The sequence below is a fragment of the Gopherus flavomarginatus genome, chromosome 7, assembly GCF_025201925.1.
Source record: "Gopherus flavomarginatus isolate rGopFla2 chromosome 7, rGopFla2.mat.asm, whole genome shotgun sequence".
In the NCBI taxonomy this organism is placed as follows: domain Eukaryota; kingdom Metazoa; phylum Chordata; order Testudines; family Testudinidae; genus Gopherus; species Gopherus flavomarginatus.
Genome location: NC_066623.1, coordinates 104,245,302 through 104,268,451, shown reverse-complemented (window position 1 = coordinate 104,268,451; position 23,150 = coordinate 104,245,302). Strand labels below are relative to the sequence as shown.

The window sequence follows — 23,150 nt, the reverse complement described above, 5'->3', positions numbered from 1 at the left end:
TCTCAGGCCCATTCTGCCTTGGGAAGGATAAAGAGGAAGATATTAAGTAAGATGATGGTTTTTCTGATGTGGTCACTGAGCCCCTAAGAACAGAACTGGGACCCATCAAGTCATTTCACACAGGAATTCCAACAGTTGTAAGATCATGCCAATCTGGGATAGAATTCAATCCAACATCTTAAAGGCTCTGTATTCCATCACCAACTTGCATCCCATGCATTTATTCAGACAATAGCCCAGCCACGTTCTTTGTTAATTTAATTTTATTGCTAGTCTCATGATACCTGGTACTCTTCTGAAATCCTCAGCTCCTGGAGTAAAATGCTTACATGCAAATCTCAGCTTTTCATTAACCCCCACCCCCCCAGTACATTTCTAACCTTTATGGCTGCAGAGAAAAGCTTAAAAAAATGTGACCTGAGTGTAAAGTAAAGGTTCAGACAACAGAAACTCAAAAAGAAGAATCCAACAATAATTTTTATCTCACGATTTTTAAGCCAATGAATCATCTTGCTCATTCCCTCAACAATGTTGTGTATTGAGTTGATTATTCCTGCAAGTAGCATATTTTGGGTTGATCATTCTGCCAGGAATGATGACTATGCTGGAGGTATTCAATGGTTACCAATCAGGGTAGATGGGAAAAATACTAGATCTCCCACCTCTCATTGGACATTGATGCAAAGCCTTACAATGTTAAGTCCAAAGAGGTTCACAGATGTTTTATGCCAGAACCAGGTCACATGGGCTCACAGGCCCTGAAGTTTTAAAATCTTGGTGGGGGCACACAGGCAATGGTCCAGGTCAATGGTTTTGTGCTCATTCCGCCTGACTGAATCTACTTATAAAGCATCAGCTTCTATGGGCGCTAGATGTGAGTTCATAGGGGGACTGGAACTAGAAGTGGGACTGGTGGCGCTGCTGGAGAATACCATTTGGCCTTTCCAGGTTCAACGGTGGGAGAGAGCAACTAGGCACCATGAGGGGGGATTTACCCCACACTGCCATACAAGAGGTTACCAAAGCCCTAGGGAGGCTGGGCGGGAAGCAGCCAATAGGACAGAGGCTGCGAGGAGCAGTCAATCAGGGCCCAGGAGTCTCACAGAAATGGAGCTGCAGGCAGAGCAGAGGTTGCTTGTTGCTGGGAGCACAAGAGGTGAGAACTGTGTCCCTAGCAGGCTGAAAGAAAGCTAGCAGCATGGACAGGTCAGTTGCTGGCTGGGACTGGGGGAACAAGGCAGAACTCCTGGCTGGCTCAGGGGCTGAGCAGCTGAGGGCCCTGAGGTAAGGAGGAACTGGGGCCATGGGGAAGTGTCTAGGGAACCATAGCAGCGGTGAGAGGAGTTAGAGGAGCAGCAGGAGGCTGCGATTCACAGGGTCCCTGGGCTGGGACCCGGAGTAGTAGGTGGGTCCAGGTCCCTCCCACTCACCATAGGGAAGTGTCAAGATTTGGACTGCAATACTAACTGCCAGAAGGGGGAAACACGGATGGTGACACGGCCAGAGGGTTGAGCCACAAAGAGGACACTGCAGTTCCTGGGGTCATGGGAAGGGCTGCAGAGAGACAACGGGGACAGAGCAACAGTGTGCAAACCACAGATGGGAGGGCATAGGCATAGGCATCGAGCTAATCCCCAGGAGGCAGTGCCTGGCCAGTGGTGAGTGATGTGCCCCCTGACAGGCACAGTCTAAATGCACTGGCCAAGTGCAGCCTCAAAGTGTGCTCATGGACAGCCAGCTAGCACCAAAAACCTCCCAGTCAGAGGTTCACAGACATGAACAGAACTTGTCTGGGCCTCTGCTGGTTCAGTCACCGTCATCCTCAACATCAGTGGGAATCTCTAGAGTAAATTAGCAATGGACACTGCTGGCATCTGTACACTGATTTCCCTCCTGTAGTAGGATTACCATCCCCAGTGTCCTGGGGACATCCCGAGACACTATGGAATCATCGGTCAGGAGGCTCCATGGAAGCACAGGGACACCACAAAGATGGCTTCCAATAAATCTCAGGAGACCTGTGCATTTTAGGGTTGAACTCCTTTCCTGGTGGACTGGCAGGTGGGGCAACCTGCTGCTTCCAAAGAAGAATTGGTCCAAACATTTGTCCAAAGATGCTGAGGATACATCAACACTGCAATAAAAAAACCTCTGGTACCGAATCTCAGAGTTAACTGCCTCGGGCTTGCGGTGCTTGAAAGTAGCTATGTAAATGTTCAGGCTTGGGCTACAGCCCACACTCTGAAACCCCACAAGGGTCTCAGATCCCAGGCTCCATCCCACGCCCGAACGTCTATGCTGCAATTTTATAGCCCCGCAACCCAAGCCCTGCAAGCCTGAGTTAGCTGACCTGGGCCAGCTGTGCTCTTTTATTACAGTGTAGACATACCCTGAATTTGCTGTCTCCTATTACTATTGTATTGTATTATAGAAGCTCCCAAAGGCTCCAACAAATATCTGGGCCCCATTGTGCTAGGCGCTGTACATACACAAAGCAAGAAACTGCCCCTGCCCCAAAGAGCTTACACTAGACAAGGCACAGAGTTGCATGGGAAACTGAGGCACAGAGGGGTGAAGAGACTTGCCCAAAGTCGCACAGGAGGTCAGTGGTAAAGCTGGGAATAGAAACCACATCGCCTGCCTCCTCTCATTCCTTATCCTCATGACCATGCTATTTCCCATGGAAATGACCCCTACAGGAAACAATTTAGTCCTAGGACATTGCCATGTGTTATAATGTTATGACCTCAATGTAGGCAGCATCCCTGAACTGCTTTACTTAATATGGCCCTTCAGATTGCTATGGATGTTAGTTTCACCAGCCACATGCTCTGAAGCCATGAAGAGTTTATGCTTACAAAGGGAGAGCCATGCCAAAGGACCACCAGTTTGTCAATAAAGGGCCAGCTTTCTAATGGTTAATAGAGCAACATCTCACCAGCTGACTGAGGGAGAACAAAGCAAATGCTATGTAAATAATGCCTCTTGCTCCTGTTCTCTCTCCAGAGAAAGAAATGCAAATCTTGTTTGCCTTAGTGTTTATGGAGGGTGGAGGCCTGGCGAGAGTCAACACAGTAGCCAGAATGGGTAGCTGGAGGAGTGTTAGTCATCCATTTTGTACACACTGGAGAGCAGGCGTCATGTTAAGTAGAAGAGGTTTCATTTTATTTTAACTTAATCTGGTCAGTGTTCAATGTAGCTGTCACAAGGAGAGCAAAGCATCTTGAACGGAAGCTTCACCAAGGCCATCTGCAGGTAGGACAAAAACAATTCTTCCTATCTGTCAGTGAGTGGAGTGTCACCACTAGGGTGACCAGATGTTCCGATTTTATAGGGACAGTCCCAATATTTGGGACTTTTTCTTATATAGGCGCCTATTACCCTCCACCTCTGTCCTGATTTTTCACACTTGCTGTCTGGTCACCCTAGTCACCGTCCCTGGAGCCTGTGTGATGCACTGGGTGATGGCTGTAGTATAGCCCTGCTGTGTAGACATTAGGGCCGTTACCTTCTGGCTGCACATTTTTACACATTTACCTTTCTTAATACAAAATGAATTCAAGATTTGCAAAGGGAGAATCTTTTTGGTACACTGAGGGCCCAACTCTGCTTGCCCAGATTTACACCTGTGTAACTTGGTCGAGCTGATGAGAGTTCCTCTGTATTTACATCCTGAAAGCAAGCCCAGAACTGGGTCCTCACTCTCCTGGCCAACACTACTGGCATTGTCAACATGAGAAAATACATGTGAGCAGCTCTAAGACAGGCAGTGAAAGAGTAATGCCATTTAGAAATGTTCCAGGCAATATAGCAAGCACATCGTTTACCAGAGGCAACCTTGAAAATAATAGTGTTTATGTGTCTGCCTTGTGATATAAGGAAGGAGCAGGTCATTTAGTCTACGCCACTCAGATGAACTCTGTTTTTATATCTGATTGGGTGAGACAGCGCAGTCCTAGTCTTTAAAAAGTGCATGATCTTGGATCCAAGATTTCCAAAAGCAGGGATTAGTGATTTTGGATGACTCTGTTTTTTGGGTGCTCAACTTGAGACACCTTTAGGGACCTCATTTATAGAGGAAGGTGTTCAGCACCTTCTGAAAATCAGGCCCCTTCTGGCAACTCAGGCTGGGCACCCAAAACCACTAGCCACTTTTGAAAACAGGGCTCCAAGTCAGATGGGGACAGTGCACCTGACTTTTAAAACTTGATAGACTGGTAATGGCTCCTAATTAGTGTGGTTGTGTCTCAAAGACAGTTGGTAGCCTAGAACTAAAGATAGCAAATCCACCCAGTAAAGAAAGTACTGAAGATGAATGGTGACTCATAGGCAAGAAATTGATTATTACAGAAAAACGTTAAGACCTCGGTGAATTACAATGTTCTTGCTCGACAGCTCATGCTCCTTTTTGTGCAGACTCTTGTAAAGCGGATGTAATCAGCTGAGGATAATCAAGACTTTGTGTTGCTTCTGAAAGATTTGCTTCTCGTGCCGTGCCACATTAGCCAGGGAAACGCAGAAGACAGCAAGCGTGTCATCTGTCTCCCTCCTTCTAAGGGTGAAATCTCTGCTGCAGCAACAAAACAACACTCTGATGAATGCCAGGAAACCAAAAGACCCAAAGGTCTCAAAAGAAAGAGCGACAGGTGCTAAAAAAGTCACCTTCAATGCAGCAGGAAGAGAAGAAAGGGCCGTCTCTAAATCTAAGCCAGTAAGACATGTTGCATTTATTAATTAAGCAATAGGGATCGATACCCAAGACTTTTCTTGTGGATTAATGTCCAGCTGGGAGGAGCTGACAGCCTGAGGGACATGAACACCAACCTGTCATTAATCCCCAGGAAATGCTCTCTGCCAAGGTCATTAAGTGCCTGGATTTATTTTATGGGTGATAATAACAATAAACATACTTCCTCCCTTGACCCCCACCCCAACTGAAGTGCTATGCAACAGCAGCAAATCAAATACAGTATAGTATACACATGAATACAGACTCCCCTCTTCAAATACAAGCACTCAATGTGTGGGTGGGTGTGTTCTATTTAATATCAGGGAGGAAAAGGCATTCAGCTACTGTGGTGCAGGGACCCATGTAAGAATTAGATTTGCTAGCCAGATGATGTATCCATGCCCAGAGATGCAGGGCATTCACTGCCCCCATTCACACTCACTGTGGGTGGCTGAGATGTGCCGTGGAATGGATGGGGTTGAGTGGAGTTTATACCTGTTTGGCTAAAGGGTCCAATTAATATTTTTGTTATCTTGGGGGCATGTGAAGGGTTTGAGCTGCTGGGGCAGGATGAGTGGCTAGCAGCTCAGTGAATGTGTCACAAAATTCCATTTGGGGAAGTGTCCAAGATGGACACCATGGACCAGATGCTCCTGCAGCTGGTGTCATGACACTGGCATGTCTCTTCACTCAGACATCCGCATGCACTCACTTCTTGGTCCGTATATTCCCCTTAAGTCCCCAGGTGCTCCAACTGCTGGCGGTTACTCACCTTCCAAGCTTCAGATGGGCATAGAAACCACAGGAGCTTCAGAAGCCACAACTTCTAAACCAGCCTTTGTCACCTTGAGGGGCCTTCTAGCCGCCCAGCGACTCACTAAGGAATTTAAGGTACTGTGGTTATTGCTGTAGAGATGCTCCCAATAACAGCCACTTAAGTGCAAGGCTCCAGTGACCCCCTGGTTCCGCTGTGTCCCATAGCAGTAACCATCCCCCTCGAGCAGACATCAGAAGGTTTCAGAACAGGAGCGAAAGAGGCTGGTATTGTTGCTAAAAGCAACTATACCCAGGTCCTGTTAGTGGGCACAAACAATAAAGCAAAGCCTGGGGCCCTGCTGCCCAGTGCAACCTCTACAACTCCCAGCCCTCTGCAGGCCCACAGCCTTTGCTCCCCCAACACCAGCAGGTGATCATCCCCACAGGCAGTGGGAGAAAGCCCAGTGGTTTTGACCAGCCCCATCACTGTCAGGCTGGCTCTGACTGCAGAGGTTTGAAGCTGCGCCCTTGCTAGCATGGTTAACAGAGACATCCACATGTGCCCCTTTCCTGGGGTACTGGAGTGCATCCCTGAAGCAAAGCCAGGCTGACTCTCTTTATCATCCCACCTACCTCTGCTAACTGGCCTCTGCTAACATGATTAGCCCTGGGATTAAATCCATTTTACTCATGGCAGGAATCGATGATGATGTTTTTAACTCCCCTCCCATGGAGCTTACCTGTTTAAGGCAGCTGCTAGCAGTGGCTGGCCATTGACTCTGAGGTCCAGCCACAGCCACTGTTTTCTGGTGGTGAGGGCTCAGGTAAAACGTATAATGCCTAATACTGGGGCTTAGGCATTTTCTGTTGGAAGACAGTACCAGGATTTACAGCATAGCTAGAGGTGCCAGCTAATCGTCTGACACTGGATAGCTCCCATCTCAGCCACACAGTGTATTAAAGGACTGCCTACTCCTCTTAGTTAAACAAACAAAGCCCGAAGGAGCCCTTAGAAAAGTGCTACCGTAGGAGCCGAGATGTTAACCACAGCGTCTGGGACAAATTCCAACTCCGGCAATGACATTCTAGCTAAATTCCCCTAGCCCAGGGCAGGGAGTAAGGGGAGCTGGGGTCTGTTCCCAGCGCAGTCACTGACCGTCTGTGTAATCTTATCAGATGACAGCCTCTCAGCTGTAAAACAGGGATACTGACACGGTACCTGTCTCATGGGGCGGGATAGAGGCTAAGTTCAGTAATGTTCATAAGGTGCTTTGAGATCCCCTTACAGCAAATAAAATAAGGCTGTATTTGGATGTCTATAAGTCAAATGCAGCTATGTGAATATAGATAGTTCAACATGGCTGTGAATATAGTCTTGTTCTTCACTTCCTGCCCTAAAATGCTGTGTATTGTTGCTGCCTTCAATTCCAGAGGTGGCTGTATTGCAGTGGTAGGTGAAGTGATCCCTTACCTGCCTCACAGGGACATTGCAAAGCCTAATTAGCTCACCTTTGTAAAGTGCTTTGAGATCCTTTGATGAAAGATGCTGAAGAATAGCAATGTGGTACCGCAGTGTCTGGGCCATGCACGTGCCCAGTCACACACTCCCTGCCCTGAAACGCTGCCCAGTGTGTGGGCTGGAGCTTTGTTGTCTTGCTCGTGTCTCTTAGCACCTGGTAAAGCATGCGTTTGACTTGCAGAACCGAGCCACTATGAAAAACAAGTCAAGACTCCAAATCTCTCATCACAAGCCCATCACCATCATCAATGAGAAGGTACGTGTTCTGTCTGCCTAGCACAGGGTCACTCAGATGACACGCTCAATGCAGTTTTCTATTGAACATTCCTATGGCTGAGGAGAATGGTGACATCCCCTCAATTAGCAATGAAGACTGACCACTCGATGCCAATAACAGTGGGACACACCACAGTGGAATTGCCCTGTCTAGGAATTGCTCCAAGGGCTTTGAAGATCTGGACTGGGCTCAGGCCTCTTTCAGTGACTAGGATATGTGCATGTTTCAGGCACCACTGTGATCTACATATGATAGATCCAAAGAGCTCAGCACCCAATGTGCACTTATTCTGGTGCCTAAATGGAACCTGAGCTTATTTGAAAATTTGGCCCTTTGGGCCTGATCCAACCCCACTGACATCAGTGGATCAAACCTATAGGAATGTGTCTTTTCTAGCTGAAGAGGTGTGGTCCCAACTTGAGTAGGCTAAAACCAGTTAAAATCCTAGTGAAGACCCAGCAGTTGGTAGTTTTTCACAGATTAGTGTGTTGAGTTAAAGACTATGGAAAATCCAAGATCTAGTACTAGGATTTTACCTCATGTTAGTTACCATGTGTTAGTTAACTTGAGTTAAGAACACACCTTGTTTCTGAATGAAGACAAGGCCTTAGCATTTGATTTTCAGTGGTGCTGAGCCCATAACTCCAGTTAGGGTCAAAAGGTGCTTTGGATCAGGCCTATGCTGTCCAGAATAGCCTCCATTGCTACGCTCATGGATAAAACTATAAAGGTGGTGATTATCCCTCGCATTGCTTGGAACAGACTCATCATCCGGGCTTAGAAAGAACATGCTTCCTCCAGGCTCGATTATTGTACAGGTGGCCAGAGCATTCTGGGTTTCCCCTGCTTTCCTCCAAAGCATGCATCCATCACTGGCCACTGTCAGCAACAGGATGCCTGCCTGGATGGCTCACTGATCTGGTCTGGGATGGCAGTGCCTAGGATGCTCTTATTTGTGTGGTTTAGCGTCCCCATTCCATCCAGCTGCATGGCATGTCCCCAGTTTCTGCTATTTGTTGTACCTACTGGATACAACATTACTTAGGAAACTAGGAGTGTGGGGGGCGGAGAGCTCTCTTCCAGGCAGGCTAGCAGTGATATGCTCCTAGGAGACAGCATATATCAGCCTCATGACACGTTCACCCTCGTGTGACCTGGGGGCCTGCAATTCAGCTGCTGTGCCTGAACTGAGGAATCCTCATTTGTCAGCTAAGCAGTCCTGGGCTAGAGGGTGGGGGGGGGAGGACGGGATGAGGAATAATGCTGACGAGCCAGGACAGTCCTGTCAAATAGGAGTCTTGCCATTAACAGCAAGGACCTCTGCATCAGGACCACAGTGGATTAGTTTGTACTGCAACCATTTTGCTTCACTAGAAACAGAGGTACGCCATATCTGGTTCTCACACAGTTTCTATCATGTAAGAATCTATAAATCACACGTCGAAAAAGACGTGGATTAATTTAAATGGAAGGGATGTTATCAAACAGTGGGACTTCAGAGCTGATCAAGGGTTTAAATACAGTACCAAGTAGGGAGAGAAATTACTTAGGCAGGAACATGAAGTAATGAGATGAAATTAAGAAAGAGAATATCTAGGCTGCATATCGGAAAAACCTTCCTGGCAGTGAGCTGCATTAGGCGATGGTCTTGTCTCCTTGGGGAAGTACGGAAAGCCTCATTGCTAGGTTGCGGGTCTAGCACTGGAAAAGTCCTGTAGGGACCAATCCTGCATTGGCTGGGAGATGAGCTGATCTCTCTGATCCCAGCATTCTGACATGAAATGAGCCATCTGCATCTCCAGAGATGACTCTACACACACACAGCACTAAGAATCCATTTAATAATTGATGCAACAATCAATATCTAAGCAGTTTTTCAATGAAACTCTTCCTATGGGATACTTCTCTGTTCTGCTCCTAGAGCCTGTTGAGAAGTGGAGAAACCCATCTTCCTTTAGTAAGTAAAGAGTCCAGGCAGCATCCTGCCAACTGAGCATTAGTGTCACACACAGGCTGGGGCTGGAGTACAAGAACCCCTGTCTTTGTGGCATGGCTTTCAAGCTCAGCACACTACCTCCTTCAAACGGGGCTGCCTGAACAAGGGAAGGTGTAAACCCCAACTTGGGCAGAGGGAGTCTTAACCCGCCAGGACAAAACACTAAATGGAGTGGGGGAGACTGTCTGTGGATATTGGAGAATAAAGATCATTAGGGCCTGGCCAGAGGTGGATTCTATTTAGAGCAGTGGTCCCTAAACTGTGGGACATACTTCCCCTCCCCCCAAGGAGGACACAGAGGAATGTTCAGAGGGGCAAGACCCCATGGGGGGTGGGGAGGGAGCACCCCGCTGCCCTGCCCCTGTCCGCAGTTCTGTCCTCATTCCCTCTGCCCCCTAGGCCAGCTCCACCTCTAGCTCCAGCTCCCCCTACATCCCCAGTTCTGCCCCCAGCTCCATCCAAGCTCCTCTGCTGAGCCAACTGTGCAGTAGTGTGTGTGTGTATGGGGTGGGTGTGGACAGATTCCATGACTGGTAAGGGGAGGAGGAAGGGTGTGACAGGAAAAATTTGGGCACCACTGCCTTCGAGATTGCTGTGCCGAGAGCTGCTGTTTAAGGCTCTTCGCATTTCCAGGGCCACCTCCCACACTAAGGGGAAATTTCCCTCAAGAATTTCCCTCCTCCAGGGAAGGCAGATGGCTGAGCTGATGGAGCTGCATACAGAAATGCCACCCTCTCTCCCTGCAGTCTGCCTTTGCAGGATTGCAACCCAATGATATTCACAGCCTGGGCTGTCTCTCTCTCACTCCCCTCCCTTCTAGCTATGAACAAAGAGAGAAGAGTTAGCAGCAGAAGGGCCGGACCAGCTGGGCAGGGTTGTGCCCCATCGTGTTCCATATGTGCTGAAACACTGAGGCATATTGGGGTGGAATTTAAAGTACAGTTCAGTTCCAGTTTTAATCTCCCATTCTTTGCTAACTTGAAGTTATACCCCTGCATTTTCAAAGAGTTGCACTGGGTACATCAATACTGCAGCTGGGAGCGGGCTTCCCTGCTCAGATACGGACATGGACACACACACACACACACGCGATTTGCTCAAGCTTGCATACTAAGCATAAGTGTAGTTGGGGGTACCACAGGCAGTGGTTAAGGCTAACTGTCTGAGCGCATAGCCGGGATTCTGGGTGGATTTGTCCTCAGGTGGCTAGCCCAAGTCTTCCCCTGTGCTACCCATGGCTACACGGCTATTTTTTGCAAGCTAGCTTGAGAAGAGCTAGAGCACCTGCCTAGCCTACCGAAGTAGGGAAGCATGCTCCCAGCTGCAGTGTAGACATACCCACAGACATTTAGCAAAACCTCTAGATTTTCAAAGCTTACTGTGTGTGTGAACAAGTCTTCGAAAATTTGGTTCAGAATGGTCTGAGATGATGCCTTCTCTTGTGTTCCTAGCTAGGGCCAAAGTACAGCCAGCTACTGAAGAATCGATCTCAGGCTTTATGGACCCAACATATGTTGGGACAGGACTTGGGCAGTCAGCATTGGGTAGAAGTCCTACTAGCGAGGACAGGTTCACAGAACTTCTCCATCTACCATAATAGTATAGTGGCGGCCTCCAAGATGGTTAAAACATGGTTTGATATTCCAATGCAGATCTAACCAGGTTTTAACCATGTGTCCAAATTGGGCAAAAGCCCTGGATATGTCTTAGCATTTACCTATGCTGGAGAACCAGAACCACATTTTGTGTTGTGGGGATGACTGTATGGTGAGCCAGCACACTGACCCAGTTCCGTTAATATGCATGCTTGGGTTAATTCTAGACTCCCAGTAACTGGAGTCAACTTTCATTGACTTGACTGGAAATTGACTGGTTAAACCCCATGTAGCTCTTTGAAAAAGCAGAGATTCATATTGTTTGAACAGAATTTATTGTGGTTCAATTGTAATACACACACACACACGTGTGTGTGTTTGTACAGGGTCTAAAACAATGGGGCCCCAATCCTGACTAAGGGCGCTGGGTATGACTGTAATACAAATAAATTAATTACATTATATTATAGAGTTGGGTCTTTGTTACAGATTCCAGTCTCGTCTGCAATATCAAAAGAGAAATTCTTTTGTGGCAGAGCAGAAGAGCTGCTAAGGGAATATTTACCAACCAAACTCGCCAACGTTACCTATGAGCCTACAAAATGTGCCAGCCTCACTATTGCTTTAAGCGAAGAAATAAGACACTTGGTCAAGCAAGTCACTCCTCCTCGGTATAAGTTAGTTGTCAACGTCACCATTGGAAACAAAAGCAAAGATGAGACTGTGGATATAGTGGTGACTAGCCAGTGTCTGTGGGACCCTCATTCAGATAAGTTCACATCCTCCCAGTACGTGAATGAGACACTTTTTTGTGTTGTTTTGGTACATGCTGTTTATTTCGAGTAAGAATCCAAATACATCTCCTTCGCATATGAAGAGCTTAGGTATGTTACTAGCTACCAGTAAAGCGAGATGCTCAGACACGGGTGTTTGATGACAAACTTGGAACTGTGCCATAGCTACAGCATACACAGTATGCAGAAACTAAAACAGAATAAAAATGCTAATTAACAGATGAATTTAAAGATGTGCAGAGAGACTATGTGTGCCATACATCACATGTACACTTACATGTGCAAGATGCCTTGTCATATCCTGTAACAATACCTGGCTTTTACATAGTGCTTTTCACTGGTCTGTCTCAAAGTGCTTTACAAAGTGAAGTATGTATCATTATATCACTGGATGTACTTTTACTAACAACTATTGTTTTCCATTAATAATGTGATGTTTTAAAATGGAAAATATGATACCCAATACTTTTATTTCTGAGATCAACCATCTCCTCCAGTCTGTTACATCTGGCTAAGCCTGGGTCTGCATGGAACTCAGAGGCAGTTTGGACTTGAATCCCAGGGACAACTCTTAGCCTGCACCTGCCAGATGTTCTGCCTCTGGCAGAAGAACAAATTCAGCAGCTCCACTCTCTTCTGCCCTTGATTCAGCAAGGCATTTAAGCCTGTGCCTAACTTTCAGCATGTGAATAATCTCACTGATTTTGTGTACTTAATAGTCAGCAAGTGTTTAAGTACCTTGCTTGAATTGGGGCTTTTGTTGTTTTCTATTTTATTTTGTATCTCTTGTAAGGGTAGGGGTGATAGTGAGGAATTTTATTGAACAGATTGTGTTTTCTTCATTCGTTCATCTCCTCTGGGGTAACATAGCTGCTTTGAGGCTTTGTAACCAGGGCCGGCTCCAGGCACCTGCGCAGGAAGCAGGTGCTTGGGGCAGCCAATGGAAAGGGGCGGCACGTCCGGGTCTTCGGCGGCAAGTCCCTCGGTCCCTCTCAGAGGGAAAGACCAGCTGCCAAATTGCCACCGAAGAATGAAGCAGCGCGGTACAGCTGCTGCTGAGGTGCCACCGATCGTGACTTTTTCTCTTTTTTTTTCTTCGTCGCTTGGGGCAGCAAAAAAGCTGGAGCCAACCCTTTCTGTAACCTCTGGAACAGCTAGTCAGGTGCAGCCCTAGCAGGCCTCTATGCACTGCCCCTTCCTCCCCCCACAATGCTAGAGCGTTCCAGAACAGCCCTGTGGAAAATCCAAACATTATTCCAGATATGAGGCACTGTTTCTGGGAAGTTCAGAAAGTCAGTTCTGGCAGCCCTCTGCCTATGGAAAAGTCAGGCAGTCACCATGAAATAGCTTCAGTTTAATAAATAATAGAGACTATAAAATGCTTGGGAGCAGGTAAAGCAAATAACCATCATCCCTGAGAAACTGAGGTTTAACAACAGCTAGAACATCATGTACACTTTCTCAAATAGATTTTTAGGATAAATTTTTATTCTCCATGTGAAGTGTTGTACACAAATGATAAAGGACTTTACATTTTTTGGGTACACCGTGCAAACCCATACCAGTGCATCAATACATCGTGGGGCAAGGCTTAATAAATGCCCAGTGACCAGAAGTATTAGGGTATGTCTAACTGCATTGTAAACCCGAGTCTAGGGGACCTGGACTCATGGACTCAGTGTTTATAATTGCTGGATCCAGGTCTCACAGCCATGTTAACGCATCAATGCTATTACACTATGCAGACCTTCTGACATGGATCTGTGGTCTGATCGTGTTCATACTGCAAAACGAGAGGGCTTGGACTTGAGTCACAGAGGGAGTTGGGCTCTGAGCCACTGCCTTATGAGGGTCCTAGGACCTGCGTCCTGAGTGCCTGCTGATCTGAATCTGACTGATTTGGAATGGGGTTCAGGTTCAAACCTGCATCAAAGCCTGGTCTTTTGTGCAGTGTAGACATACATATAAAGTCCCTTACGGCAATAACCTCTGGATTAAGAGTTCCCAATAGCGCACAGTGACACGGTAGACCTAAATGGCTTTCAGGGTGTTAGTACCGTGACAACCATGCACAGATCAGAGCAGAGTTACTTACCTGCTCCTTTTTATTTACAAAATGAAAGTGATGACACAAAAAAATGAGGTAAAAGTAATGCTAAACATCTCTTTCATGAAATTCTGAGTTACTGCTTCCACTATCATTCTTCTCTTTCCTGGCTGTGCCATGTTATTGTGGCAGGTATGGTTTGTCAGCTGGTCTATAGGGATTTTTAAAATAATAAGAATTATATTAAAGACACTGTATAAAATATTTTATACAAAAGCATATGAAAATATATGCATGAGAAACCCAAACAGGTCAAAGGGCAAGTTCAAATTGATGTTTGCATAGGAAACGGCAAACAGGTGCATGCTTGGTCTGCACTTCTTTTCAGAGGAAGCAGGCCTGGAACACGCTGCTAAAATACAAAATAGGAATCCTCTTTGAGTCCTATGGCTTTCAGACATCTAGTCATATCTTCATTAAATTCTACTGAGCCACAAATCAGCACAAATGGCTTTCTTCTACAGGAATCTATCATTTTCTTAATCAAGTTCTCAGTTATATGGCCAGTGTGTGTGTTTTCTTGATAGCTCCAAGGAAGTTTTTCCAGGGAAGATTCCTGGAAAAGCAAAAAGTTTACACTATATCAAGTTATTTTGGAGAAAAAGGATGATTAACACTTTGAAGAGTTAATGCTTAGACCAAACATCTGACCTCCCTTGACAAAGTTTCATCTGAAAATTTACCCTTCAGGAATCCATCTAGGTGGTTTCTTCCAGGTCAGTAATTGATGTAAATGAACCACTGCGACAGCTGTGCTTTTCTAGGACAATGAAAATCACAAAGCCCAAGATGAATCAGGTGTGAGCTGGGAACAAAGCATTCTCTGTCAAGGGGATCTGGCTGTGGAACAACCTTTCAGAGGAGATTGGGCAAATCCAGAATCTGACCATTTTTAGGAAATGTTGGGAAACGTTCCTCTTCGAGACAGCCTTCCCATCAGAAGTGACACTCACAATATGAAGACCTGCCTCTATTCCCAAACCCCTAACAACCTCCTCTGCAAAAATAAAACCCTACCCTAAGCAGAGTTTTGACCCTGACAAGACAGAAATGCCAAATATTCCATGAAGTCCACTAGAGCCTTTGCTATTGTTAGTGATTTTATGTGGAAGGTGCTCACCTACTCCCATGATAGGCAGCAGTATAAAACAGATTGATAAGTAGACAGATAGAATTATAAAAAGGAAGCTGTACAACTTGGTGTAAGATTAAAACAAATCTCTTATGAGAGGAAATCACAATGAGAGAAGAGAGAAAAAACGTATGGACTGCCATGTCCTGATTAGTGTCAAACAGGTACCACTGCCCTGTACAGGATGAAAGCAGCAAAGAATCCTGTGGCACCTTATAGACTAACAGACGTTTTGGAGCATGAGCTTTCGTGGGTGAATACCCACTTCCCCAGATGCAAAACGTCTGTTAGTCTATAAGGTGCCACAGGATTCTTTGCTGCTTTCACAGATCCAGACTAACACGGCTACCCCTCTTATACTGTACAGGATGGAATTTCAAGGCCTCCTCAATGTTTGTGACCATCTTATTCTTTGGTGGCTGCTGAGCAAAAAGGTTTTTAGGAGCAGAAGGTCATGAGTTCTGTTCCCCATTGCCCGTACTGGCCAAATGTAGGAGACAAAGGGTATGTCTACACTACGGGATTATTCCAATGTTACAGAAACCAGTTTTGTAAAACAGATTGTATAAAGTCGAGTAAACATGGCCACACTAAGTACATTAAGTCGGTGGTGTGCGTCCATGTACTGAGGCTAGCGTCGATTTCTGGAGCGTTGCACTGTGGGTAGCTATCCCATAGTTCCTGCAGTCTCCCCCACCCATTGGAATTCTGGGTTGAGATCCCAATGCATGATGGTGCAAAAACAGTGTCGCGGGTGATTCTGGGTAAATGTCGTCACTCAATGCTTCCTCCATGAAAGCAATGGCAGATAATCATTTTGCGCCCTTTTTCCCTGGATTGCCCTGGTAGACGCCATAGCATGGCAACCGTGGAGCCTGTTTTGCCTTTTGTCACTGCCACCGTATGTGTACTGGATGCTGCTGACAGAGGCGATACTGTAGTGCTACACAGCAGCATTCATTTGCCTTTGCAAGGTAGCAGAGATGGTTACCATCCGTATTGCGCGTTTACCATTGTAAATTGGTGATGAGATGACGGTTATCAATCATTTTGTACCGTTTGCAATTGGAAATTGGCAATGACGGTTATCAATCATTTTGTACCGTCTCCTGCTGTCATGGGTGCTCCTGGCTGGCCTCGCTGAGGTCGGCCGGGGGTGCATGGACAAAAATGGGAATGACTCCCCAGGTCATTCCCTTCTTTATGTTTTGTCTAAAAATAGAGTCAGTCCTGCCTAGAATATGGGGCAAGTCTACTAGAGAGCCAGAGAGCACAGCCGCTCTGGGTCAGAGCCCCAGAGATCCCGCAGAAATGATGAGCTGCATGCCATTCTAGGAGGTGCCCCTGCAACAACCCCACTGGTTGCTTCCCTCCTCCCCCAACCCTCCTGGGCTACTGTGGCAGTGTCCCCCCATTTGTGTGATGAAGTAATAAAGAACGCAGGAATAAAAAACACTGACTTTTTAGTGAGATAAAATGAGGGGGAAGAAGCCTCCCACTGCTATGATAGTCCAGGCAGTACAGAATCTTTTCTTTAGACATGAATGCGCGGGGGCTGATAGAGCTCAGCCTCCAGTTGCTATGATGAGGACGGTTACCAGCCGCTCTGTACCATCTGCTGGGAATGACCGGGAGTCATTCCCATTTTTACCCAGGCGCCCCCGGCCGACTTCACTGAGGCCAGCCAGGAGCACTCACGGGCTGATGACGATTTTCCACCATTTTGTACCGTCTGCCGTCAGGAAAAGAAGGGGAGGGGATGCTGCTGTTCATCGCCTCAGCACCGTGTCTACCAGAAGCATGTAGTAGACATACGGTGACTTTGAAAAATGGCAAGAAATGATTTTTTTTCCCTTTTCTGTCACGGGGTGTGTGTGGGGGGGAAGGTGTGTAAATTGACGAGATATACCCTGAACCACCCCAGACAATGTTTATGACCCTTCAGGCATTGGGAGCTCAGCCAAGAATGCAAATGCTTTTCGGAGACTGCAGGGACTGTGGGATAGCTGGAGTCCTCAGTCCCCCTCCCCCCCCATGAGCGTCCATTTGATTCTTTGGCTTTCCGTTACGCCTGCTGCACAGTCCCTGCTGTGGCCTCTGTCTATCATAGCCTGGAGATTTTTTCAAATGCTTTGTCATTTCATTTTCTGTAACGGAGCTCTGATAGAACAGATTTGTCTCCCCATACAGCGATCAGATCCAGTATCTAACATATGGTCCATGCTGGAGGTCTTTTTGGATTTGGGACTACATCACCACCCGTGCTGATCAGAGCTCCATGCTGGGCAAACAGGAAATGAAATTCAAAAGTTTGCGGGGCTTTTCCTGTCTACCTGGCCAGTGCATCCGAGTTCAGATTGCTTTCCAGAGCAGTCACACTGTAGGATACCACTCGGAGGCCAATACTGTCGATTTGTGACCACACTAACCCTAATCCGACATGGCAATACCGATTTCAGCGCTACTCCTCTTGTCGGGGAAGAGTACAGACACCGGTTTAAAGAGCCCTTTATATCGATATAAAGGGCTTTGTTGTGTGGACGGGTGCAGGGTTAAATCGATTTAACGCTGCTAAATTCAGTTTAAACGTGTAGTGTAGACCAGGCCAAAGTTCCACAATGAGGGGCGCAAAAAATGATTCATGCAGGAAACTTAAAATGCTGTGCGATTCATACTATTAGCATAAACAACTTTCTGTAATCTGAGTGCGATGAATCTTTATTTCTGATGTAAGTAATTTTCAACAATAAAAGTGAGGGAACACCAGATTTGTGTGAAACATACATAAATTTGAGACTAAATGAGCAACATCCCTGAAAATGAAGGCTACTTCAGAGGTAGCCCCTTGTCCATTAATTTGGTATAGTTAGCAATTTTAAGTATGTGGCCCCAACATTTTTACGCATAGATGTGACATGGGGTTCATAGGAGGACTCCAGTGTGAGATAAGTTGATGAGAAGCTGGGTGGATGCATGCTGCAAGGTGAGACACCAAGCTGGCAGTGAAATTTGTGATGATTGAAACTAGCTAATGAACGTGAGCAGTGAATGAAAGCAGCTAACAAATCATTGCATGGGTGCTGAAAAAGGAAGACCCTTTGGGTGCTGTTTGTTTATTGTGAGTTTCACAGAGAGCTGAGAGTTCTATAAATACCATTTTTCATATGCAGCAATAATCAATTTGGAGAGGAAAAATATTCCATGGAGGATACAGTTCAATGGGACCTTCCTAACAGAACCCCTGTCAGGACAGGTCAACTAATGAGTGATACAGTTGAAAGTCTGCTAGTTAGTATGAACGGGATTTAAGAACATGTTATCAGACAGATGCTACTGGATCAACACATGGCTTTGGCCACTGGTAAGCAATCAACTTAGATAACACTGAGGCAAAAGCAGAGAAGGCAGAGTTGTTCACCACAGAAAACCCAGGGATGAGTGTATTTATATCAGAATGTTACCTGGCTAAGGACATAACATGTTCTGACGTTCCAGTATCGAGACTGATCTTGGAGAAGAGGTTTCAAGTAAATATTTTCAAAAGTCCGGAAGCAACCAACCAGGGTTATAAAGGTTTCATCATCTTCATTTTCTGTTATGTACTGGAGAATGGGGAGCATTGGTGCTACGCCAGTTCCAGAGGCAAGCATAAGAAGTTCTCCATACTAGAAATTAAGTGGAGGATTTTGAATAGATTATAGTAATTGGAAATGGAAAAACCTATTACATAACTCTGAAAGGCTGCGATAGCAGGCCTATAATATCTGATATGTTCTCTAATGGGGGACTGTGTCAGGTTCATTTACACACAAAATTTAGTTTTTTAAAAGGCAAGATATTACAAAACCCAAGCTCAACGGAAATATTTTCATGATTAAAAAAAAAAAATCAAATGAAAACCATTTTCTCTTGGATAGAAACATACCCCTGATATTTAACCTTGATTTCAGCTAAAACATGTTGAGCTTCAGTTCAGCTGCCCCCATTGCTGACACTCTTTGTCAGCAGTGGTTTATATTTCCATTGTAGACAAGCCCTGAGTTAAAGATGAAAGCACTCAAATCTCATGCTGTAGAGTGTAATTTGGAAAGCTGCAGGAAGGAACTCATTCCTTCTTTGTACAATTGCTTGGTGCATTATGGAGGTTCTCTACCTTCTTCAGCAGCCTAGGACATTACATATAAATAATAGTAATACTTAGAACTTTTTATCCACAGAGCTCAAAGCACATACAAAATGTGGGTGATCATTATAATCCCCATTTTATAGATTAGGAAGCTCAGGCATGGGGAGGGCTCGATTTTCAGAAGAGCTGAAGGATCTCAGCTACTTGCCCAAGTTCACACGCATGTCAGGAGAACCCCGATCTCCTGATTCCCAGTTCAGTGCCCTGCCCACAGGACCACCTTTAGCCTCCTTCAGCCATGGCTAGGGACTGGATATCGGACTGGATGAACTACCAGGTCAGAACTGATATGGGAAATCCTATGAATCCATACAAAATCAGATGAAGTGCTCAGAGCCAAATGAATCACTCTTATTCAAGAGTTGGATTGAGGACATCTGAGCTGTATCCCAACAGAAAAGTTAGTGGCCTGTAGAAATCAAAGCTCAAAGCTATATTAGACTGAGAAAAGATTTGCAAAATAAAGGGCCCACTCCAACTCCTATTGACTTCAGTGGAAGTTGGATCTGATCTTTTATGAACAAATCTATCCTAAGTGCTATGAAACTTTCAGCTTCCTTTTATACAGGCCACTGATTTATACAGCATACTAATTCTTTGGGACGGCCATCACTGGGAGCCAGGGGTGCTTAGCATCACTCAAATTCAGGCCCTACATGTGCCCAGTAAGGCTGGTTCCCCGTGGCACAGTTTGCAAAACCTATTCTAACTTATGAATTGGTAAATTAGCTGAGCAGGCTGGAAGCAGGGCACAGAGATGGTGTTTTGGGACTATTTCACGATATACTGTGAATGACCTATTTAAATTGCTGAGCCATATCCACTTTTAAAATAAGATCAGTTTTGATGTATTTTGGTAACAAATTACTCTGAACGCAAAAATAAAAGGGAATTTTATTTTCGGGTGTTAGCAGAACTCATAAAATACCTTCCGTCTATTATTATTATTCATAAATAATACAAATAATTATAAACAGTTTGAGCTTCTGTTGGGATGCAGTCACTTCTGGCAATGCAGCACAAACTTGATCCAAGTTCTGAAGAAGGGGAAGTGAAGAATAACTTTACCAGCTGAAACAGCAGGGAGGATTTCAGCAAGCAGAATGTAATTGCTCTACCTGGAATTTGGCGAGGTCTCTGGGGTTTTCACACTCCTCACTACAAGTGCTATGGGATCTCTAACGACCAGAACCACAATTCTACATCTCATCCAAAAGTTGCGGATTAAATAACAGTCCCTATGTTTGTGGGAAATCTCTCCAAAATTTAATATAGTCATTTTTGCTGTGAGTTTGGCACCCATACGTGGGATCACTATTTGCAGCATCATGGACGTAAGACTGCACACCTCATTGGAGTCTGCACAATCTGATGATACCTCATGGGCCACATAAATGGGTGAGATCTGGCCCTGGGACTAGGAGTTTGATACCTCTGCTCTGTTCAAACTTGGTCTTGAAACATCAATGTAGTTCAAAGTGATGCAAAACAAATTTGCACGTATTTTTGGTGATAACTCTGACCAGTTTTCTTCATTTCAACACTAATGAAATGGATGCTCAGCAACCCTTGCTAGTGTTTTATAATCTCCCCCACTCCTCCCATTCCTCTCCCTCCTTACATATTTTGCATTCTAACAAGATCCACTTACTCCAATCAACTTCAAATGCTGTAGTACTGTACAGTAAATGTGTAAATCCTTCAAATAATCAAAATAGTAATCTAATTGACACTCTCCCTTTGGTACATTACACAAAGTGAGCTACCATGTGCTGAGCCATTCTGTATCTATTATATGACTAACCTGATTAGGGCTATATGGGAAGCCTCCAAATGGCCCTCGCCAAAAGACTGTGTCTCCTTCAATCCAGGATTTTATATATTGTGACATTAGCCCAGCCTTGTAGCGCTATTAAAAAAAATCACACAAAAGGAAAGAATAATTATACTTTGCTGGAAAGTTTCCCAGCTTAACGTTAATTACAAAATTATCTCTGTTTAAACAAAAGGGGGGAAAACATTTCAGGGATTTAAAAAATGACTGTTCTATTGGCAAAATAATATAAACTTGTAACAGTAAGAAAGACATTTAACTGAAATGATACTGGATCAAATCCAGCTTGAATATAATGTAAACACAATACACACTCATGAAGCCTAAGCTTTCTGAAGCTAGGAAAGCCTATCAGAACTCTCATTTACAAAGCACACAAAGAAGAACTCCTTACAGTCAAAAGCACAGCAAGCTTTCTTGTGTTCTCCAGAGCTCAGAACATGGCCATGTAGCACAGTTATTAAATGACTGGGAGCTGGAAGTGCATTCTGAGTATTGATATTCAAATGAACACCACAAATTTTACACTTTGTTTCAGATCTCCCAGATGCTACAATGGCACAGCAAGTAACTACTGAACAGGAGTCGGATTTCCCATCTGAAATATTAAAATGGGTATTTTTAGTACAGATCATCTGAATGTGAAGGGATGCTCTGAGATTTTACAAAAATGTTGACATGGACCTCACTAAAAACGGCATTCACAAAAACTGCTCTTCTTTCTAGCAGGTACAAAACCACTGCGAAAACACTGTTAGAGACTGCTGCATAAGACTTCATGTATTACTGACAGGAGTCATAGCTCGCCTGCAATAGAGGAGGACACAAAGGGAAACGCTAAAACCCTGGGATCATCCAATTAGTCCTGTTACCATCCCTAATGGCTCCAGTGCTGTAAGATACTATCAGAGACATTTTACGTTCAATGGGCCTTGCATCTTGGGTAGACATTTAACATCTATGCAGAGTGGGTAGAAAAGGTATCATATCAGAACGGTTAGTACGGTAAGCATCTTACACTCACCTTCCACAAGCATAAATGGCAACACAAGGTATAAGGCAGTAGCAAATTAGCAGTTACTTCATGTTCCCTAGAGCACTGGGGGAAAAGCATTTGGAACTCAAACACTCTCCACACCCAAATATCTCCTCTCAACCCAAATGAGAAATGACTCAACAGGTTTACAATTATTTTTTTGTAAATAAAAAGAAAAAATATCTCCTGGGATGAAAACTTCTACACTTAGTTTTACACCAAAAGAAACGGTAACATTATAAAATCACTCAAAGAAGGGTGTAAGACTATAGCTTGGCACTTATGGACTAGAGGCCCAGAGTTAGCCAACTCTGATTACTGAAGGAACTGCTGCAGCCCACCTATGCTGTGGGACCTGAGGGAGACAGCTGATTCCCCTATAAGGGGCAGCAGGAAGCTGTGGTAGAGAGTGGGGAAAGGTTCTAGCAGGGAACATGAGAACTCAGAGCCAGGAGGATGAACTCCAGCCAAATAAAGCATGGGAGTGATTGGTAAATTAGGACCCAGCTCTGGAAAAGAGGAATGGGGACTTTCTACTGAAGGGGAGAGAGATATTGAATGGGGGTTGGGGCTGGAGGGCAATGTGTTTCAGAGGATTGAATAAATGACCCCAGAAGGGGACTGTTTTAAGTACTGTGGACTGTGCAGTTCTTAAGGGCCCTGAAGAAGGGGAAACGGAGTGACCCTAGGCCACAAGGGGGGGTGCGCAGAAGGTGGCTGACCCTGTTACAGAGGGTTATGCATGGTAAATAGCAACTCCCTCACTCTAAACTGTAGTATCACAAACGTGATAGTGTAACAATAGGAAACAGAGGGGTTTGAACAGTACTTGGATTGCACGGTAATAATAATACAGTACTTCCCAAAATTGCCTGAATAGTGTGAAATATACTACAACCTACACAGCAAGTTATAAAAATGGGTACTTTCTGAGGAGGTGTTGCAGGTCTTTTATTACTGCTAGAGAATCGCTATAGTTCCCTTTGGGATGAAAGGTTCTACATAAAGGAAAGGTATTATTACAATTATTACTATTATTATTGAAACGCAAAACCTGTGTAATAAGCAAGTATACATGAAATTTCACAGTTGACTTATAAATGTATCCTATTAATGCAGCTCAAATGTAGCACTTTTCCGATTGCCACAATAGTGAAATAACCCACCCATAAATGTCTTTTATCAGAGC

General features: G+C 45.1%; 2 protein-coding genes across 10 annotated transcripts in view; one reads left to right on the top strand and one right to left on the bottom strand.

Annotated features, from left to right (window-relative positions):
- Positions 1-3,141: 3,141 nt before the first annotated feature.
- LOC127055952 (dynein light chain Tctex-type 5-like) lies at positions 3,142-13,056 on the top strand. The gene is made up of 5 exons (XM_050963538.1): positions 3,142-3,255; positions 4,417-4,711; positions 5,468-5,620; positions 7,186-7,260; positions 11,362-13,056. The coding sequence occupies exons 2-5, from the start codon at positions 4,595-4,597 to the stop codon at positions 11,716-11,718; spliced, it is 702 nt and encodes a 233-aa protein (XP_050819495.1). The 5' UTR covers positions 3,142-3,255; positions 4,417-4,594; the 3' UTR covers positions 11,719-13,056.
- A 78-nt stretch (positions 13,057-13,134) lies between these two features.
- The window catches only part of LOC127055950 (NADH-cytochrome b5 reductase-like), a 134,893-nt gene continuing 124,877 nt past the window's right edge, over positions 13,135-23,150 (bottom strand). For 8 of the 9 annotated variants that reach the window (XM_050963531.1, XM_050963535.1, XM_050963529.1 and 5 more), the window contains 3 exons: positions 20,896-21,000; positions 18,367-18,570; positions 13,135-14,329 (listed from right to left, as the gene is read on the bottom strand). In XM_050963531.1, coding sequence (XP_050819488.1) covers positions 14,126-14,329; positions 18,367-18,570; positions 20,896-21,000 — 513 coding nt within the window. In that variant the 3' untranslated portion in view covers positions 13,135-14,125. Of the gene's footprint in view, positions 14,352-18,366; positions 18,571-20,895; positions 21,001-23,150 lie in introns of all 9 variants that reach the window. The other variant, XM_050963533.1, reaches the window with a different exon arrangement.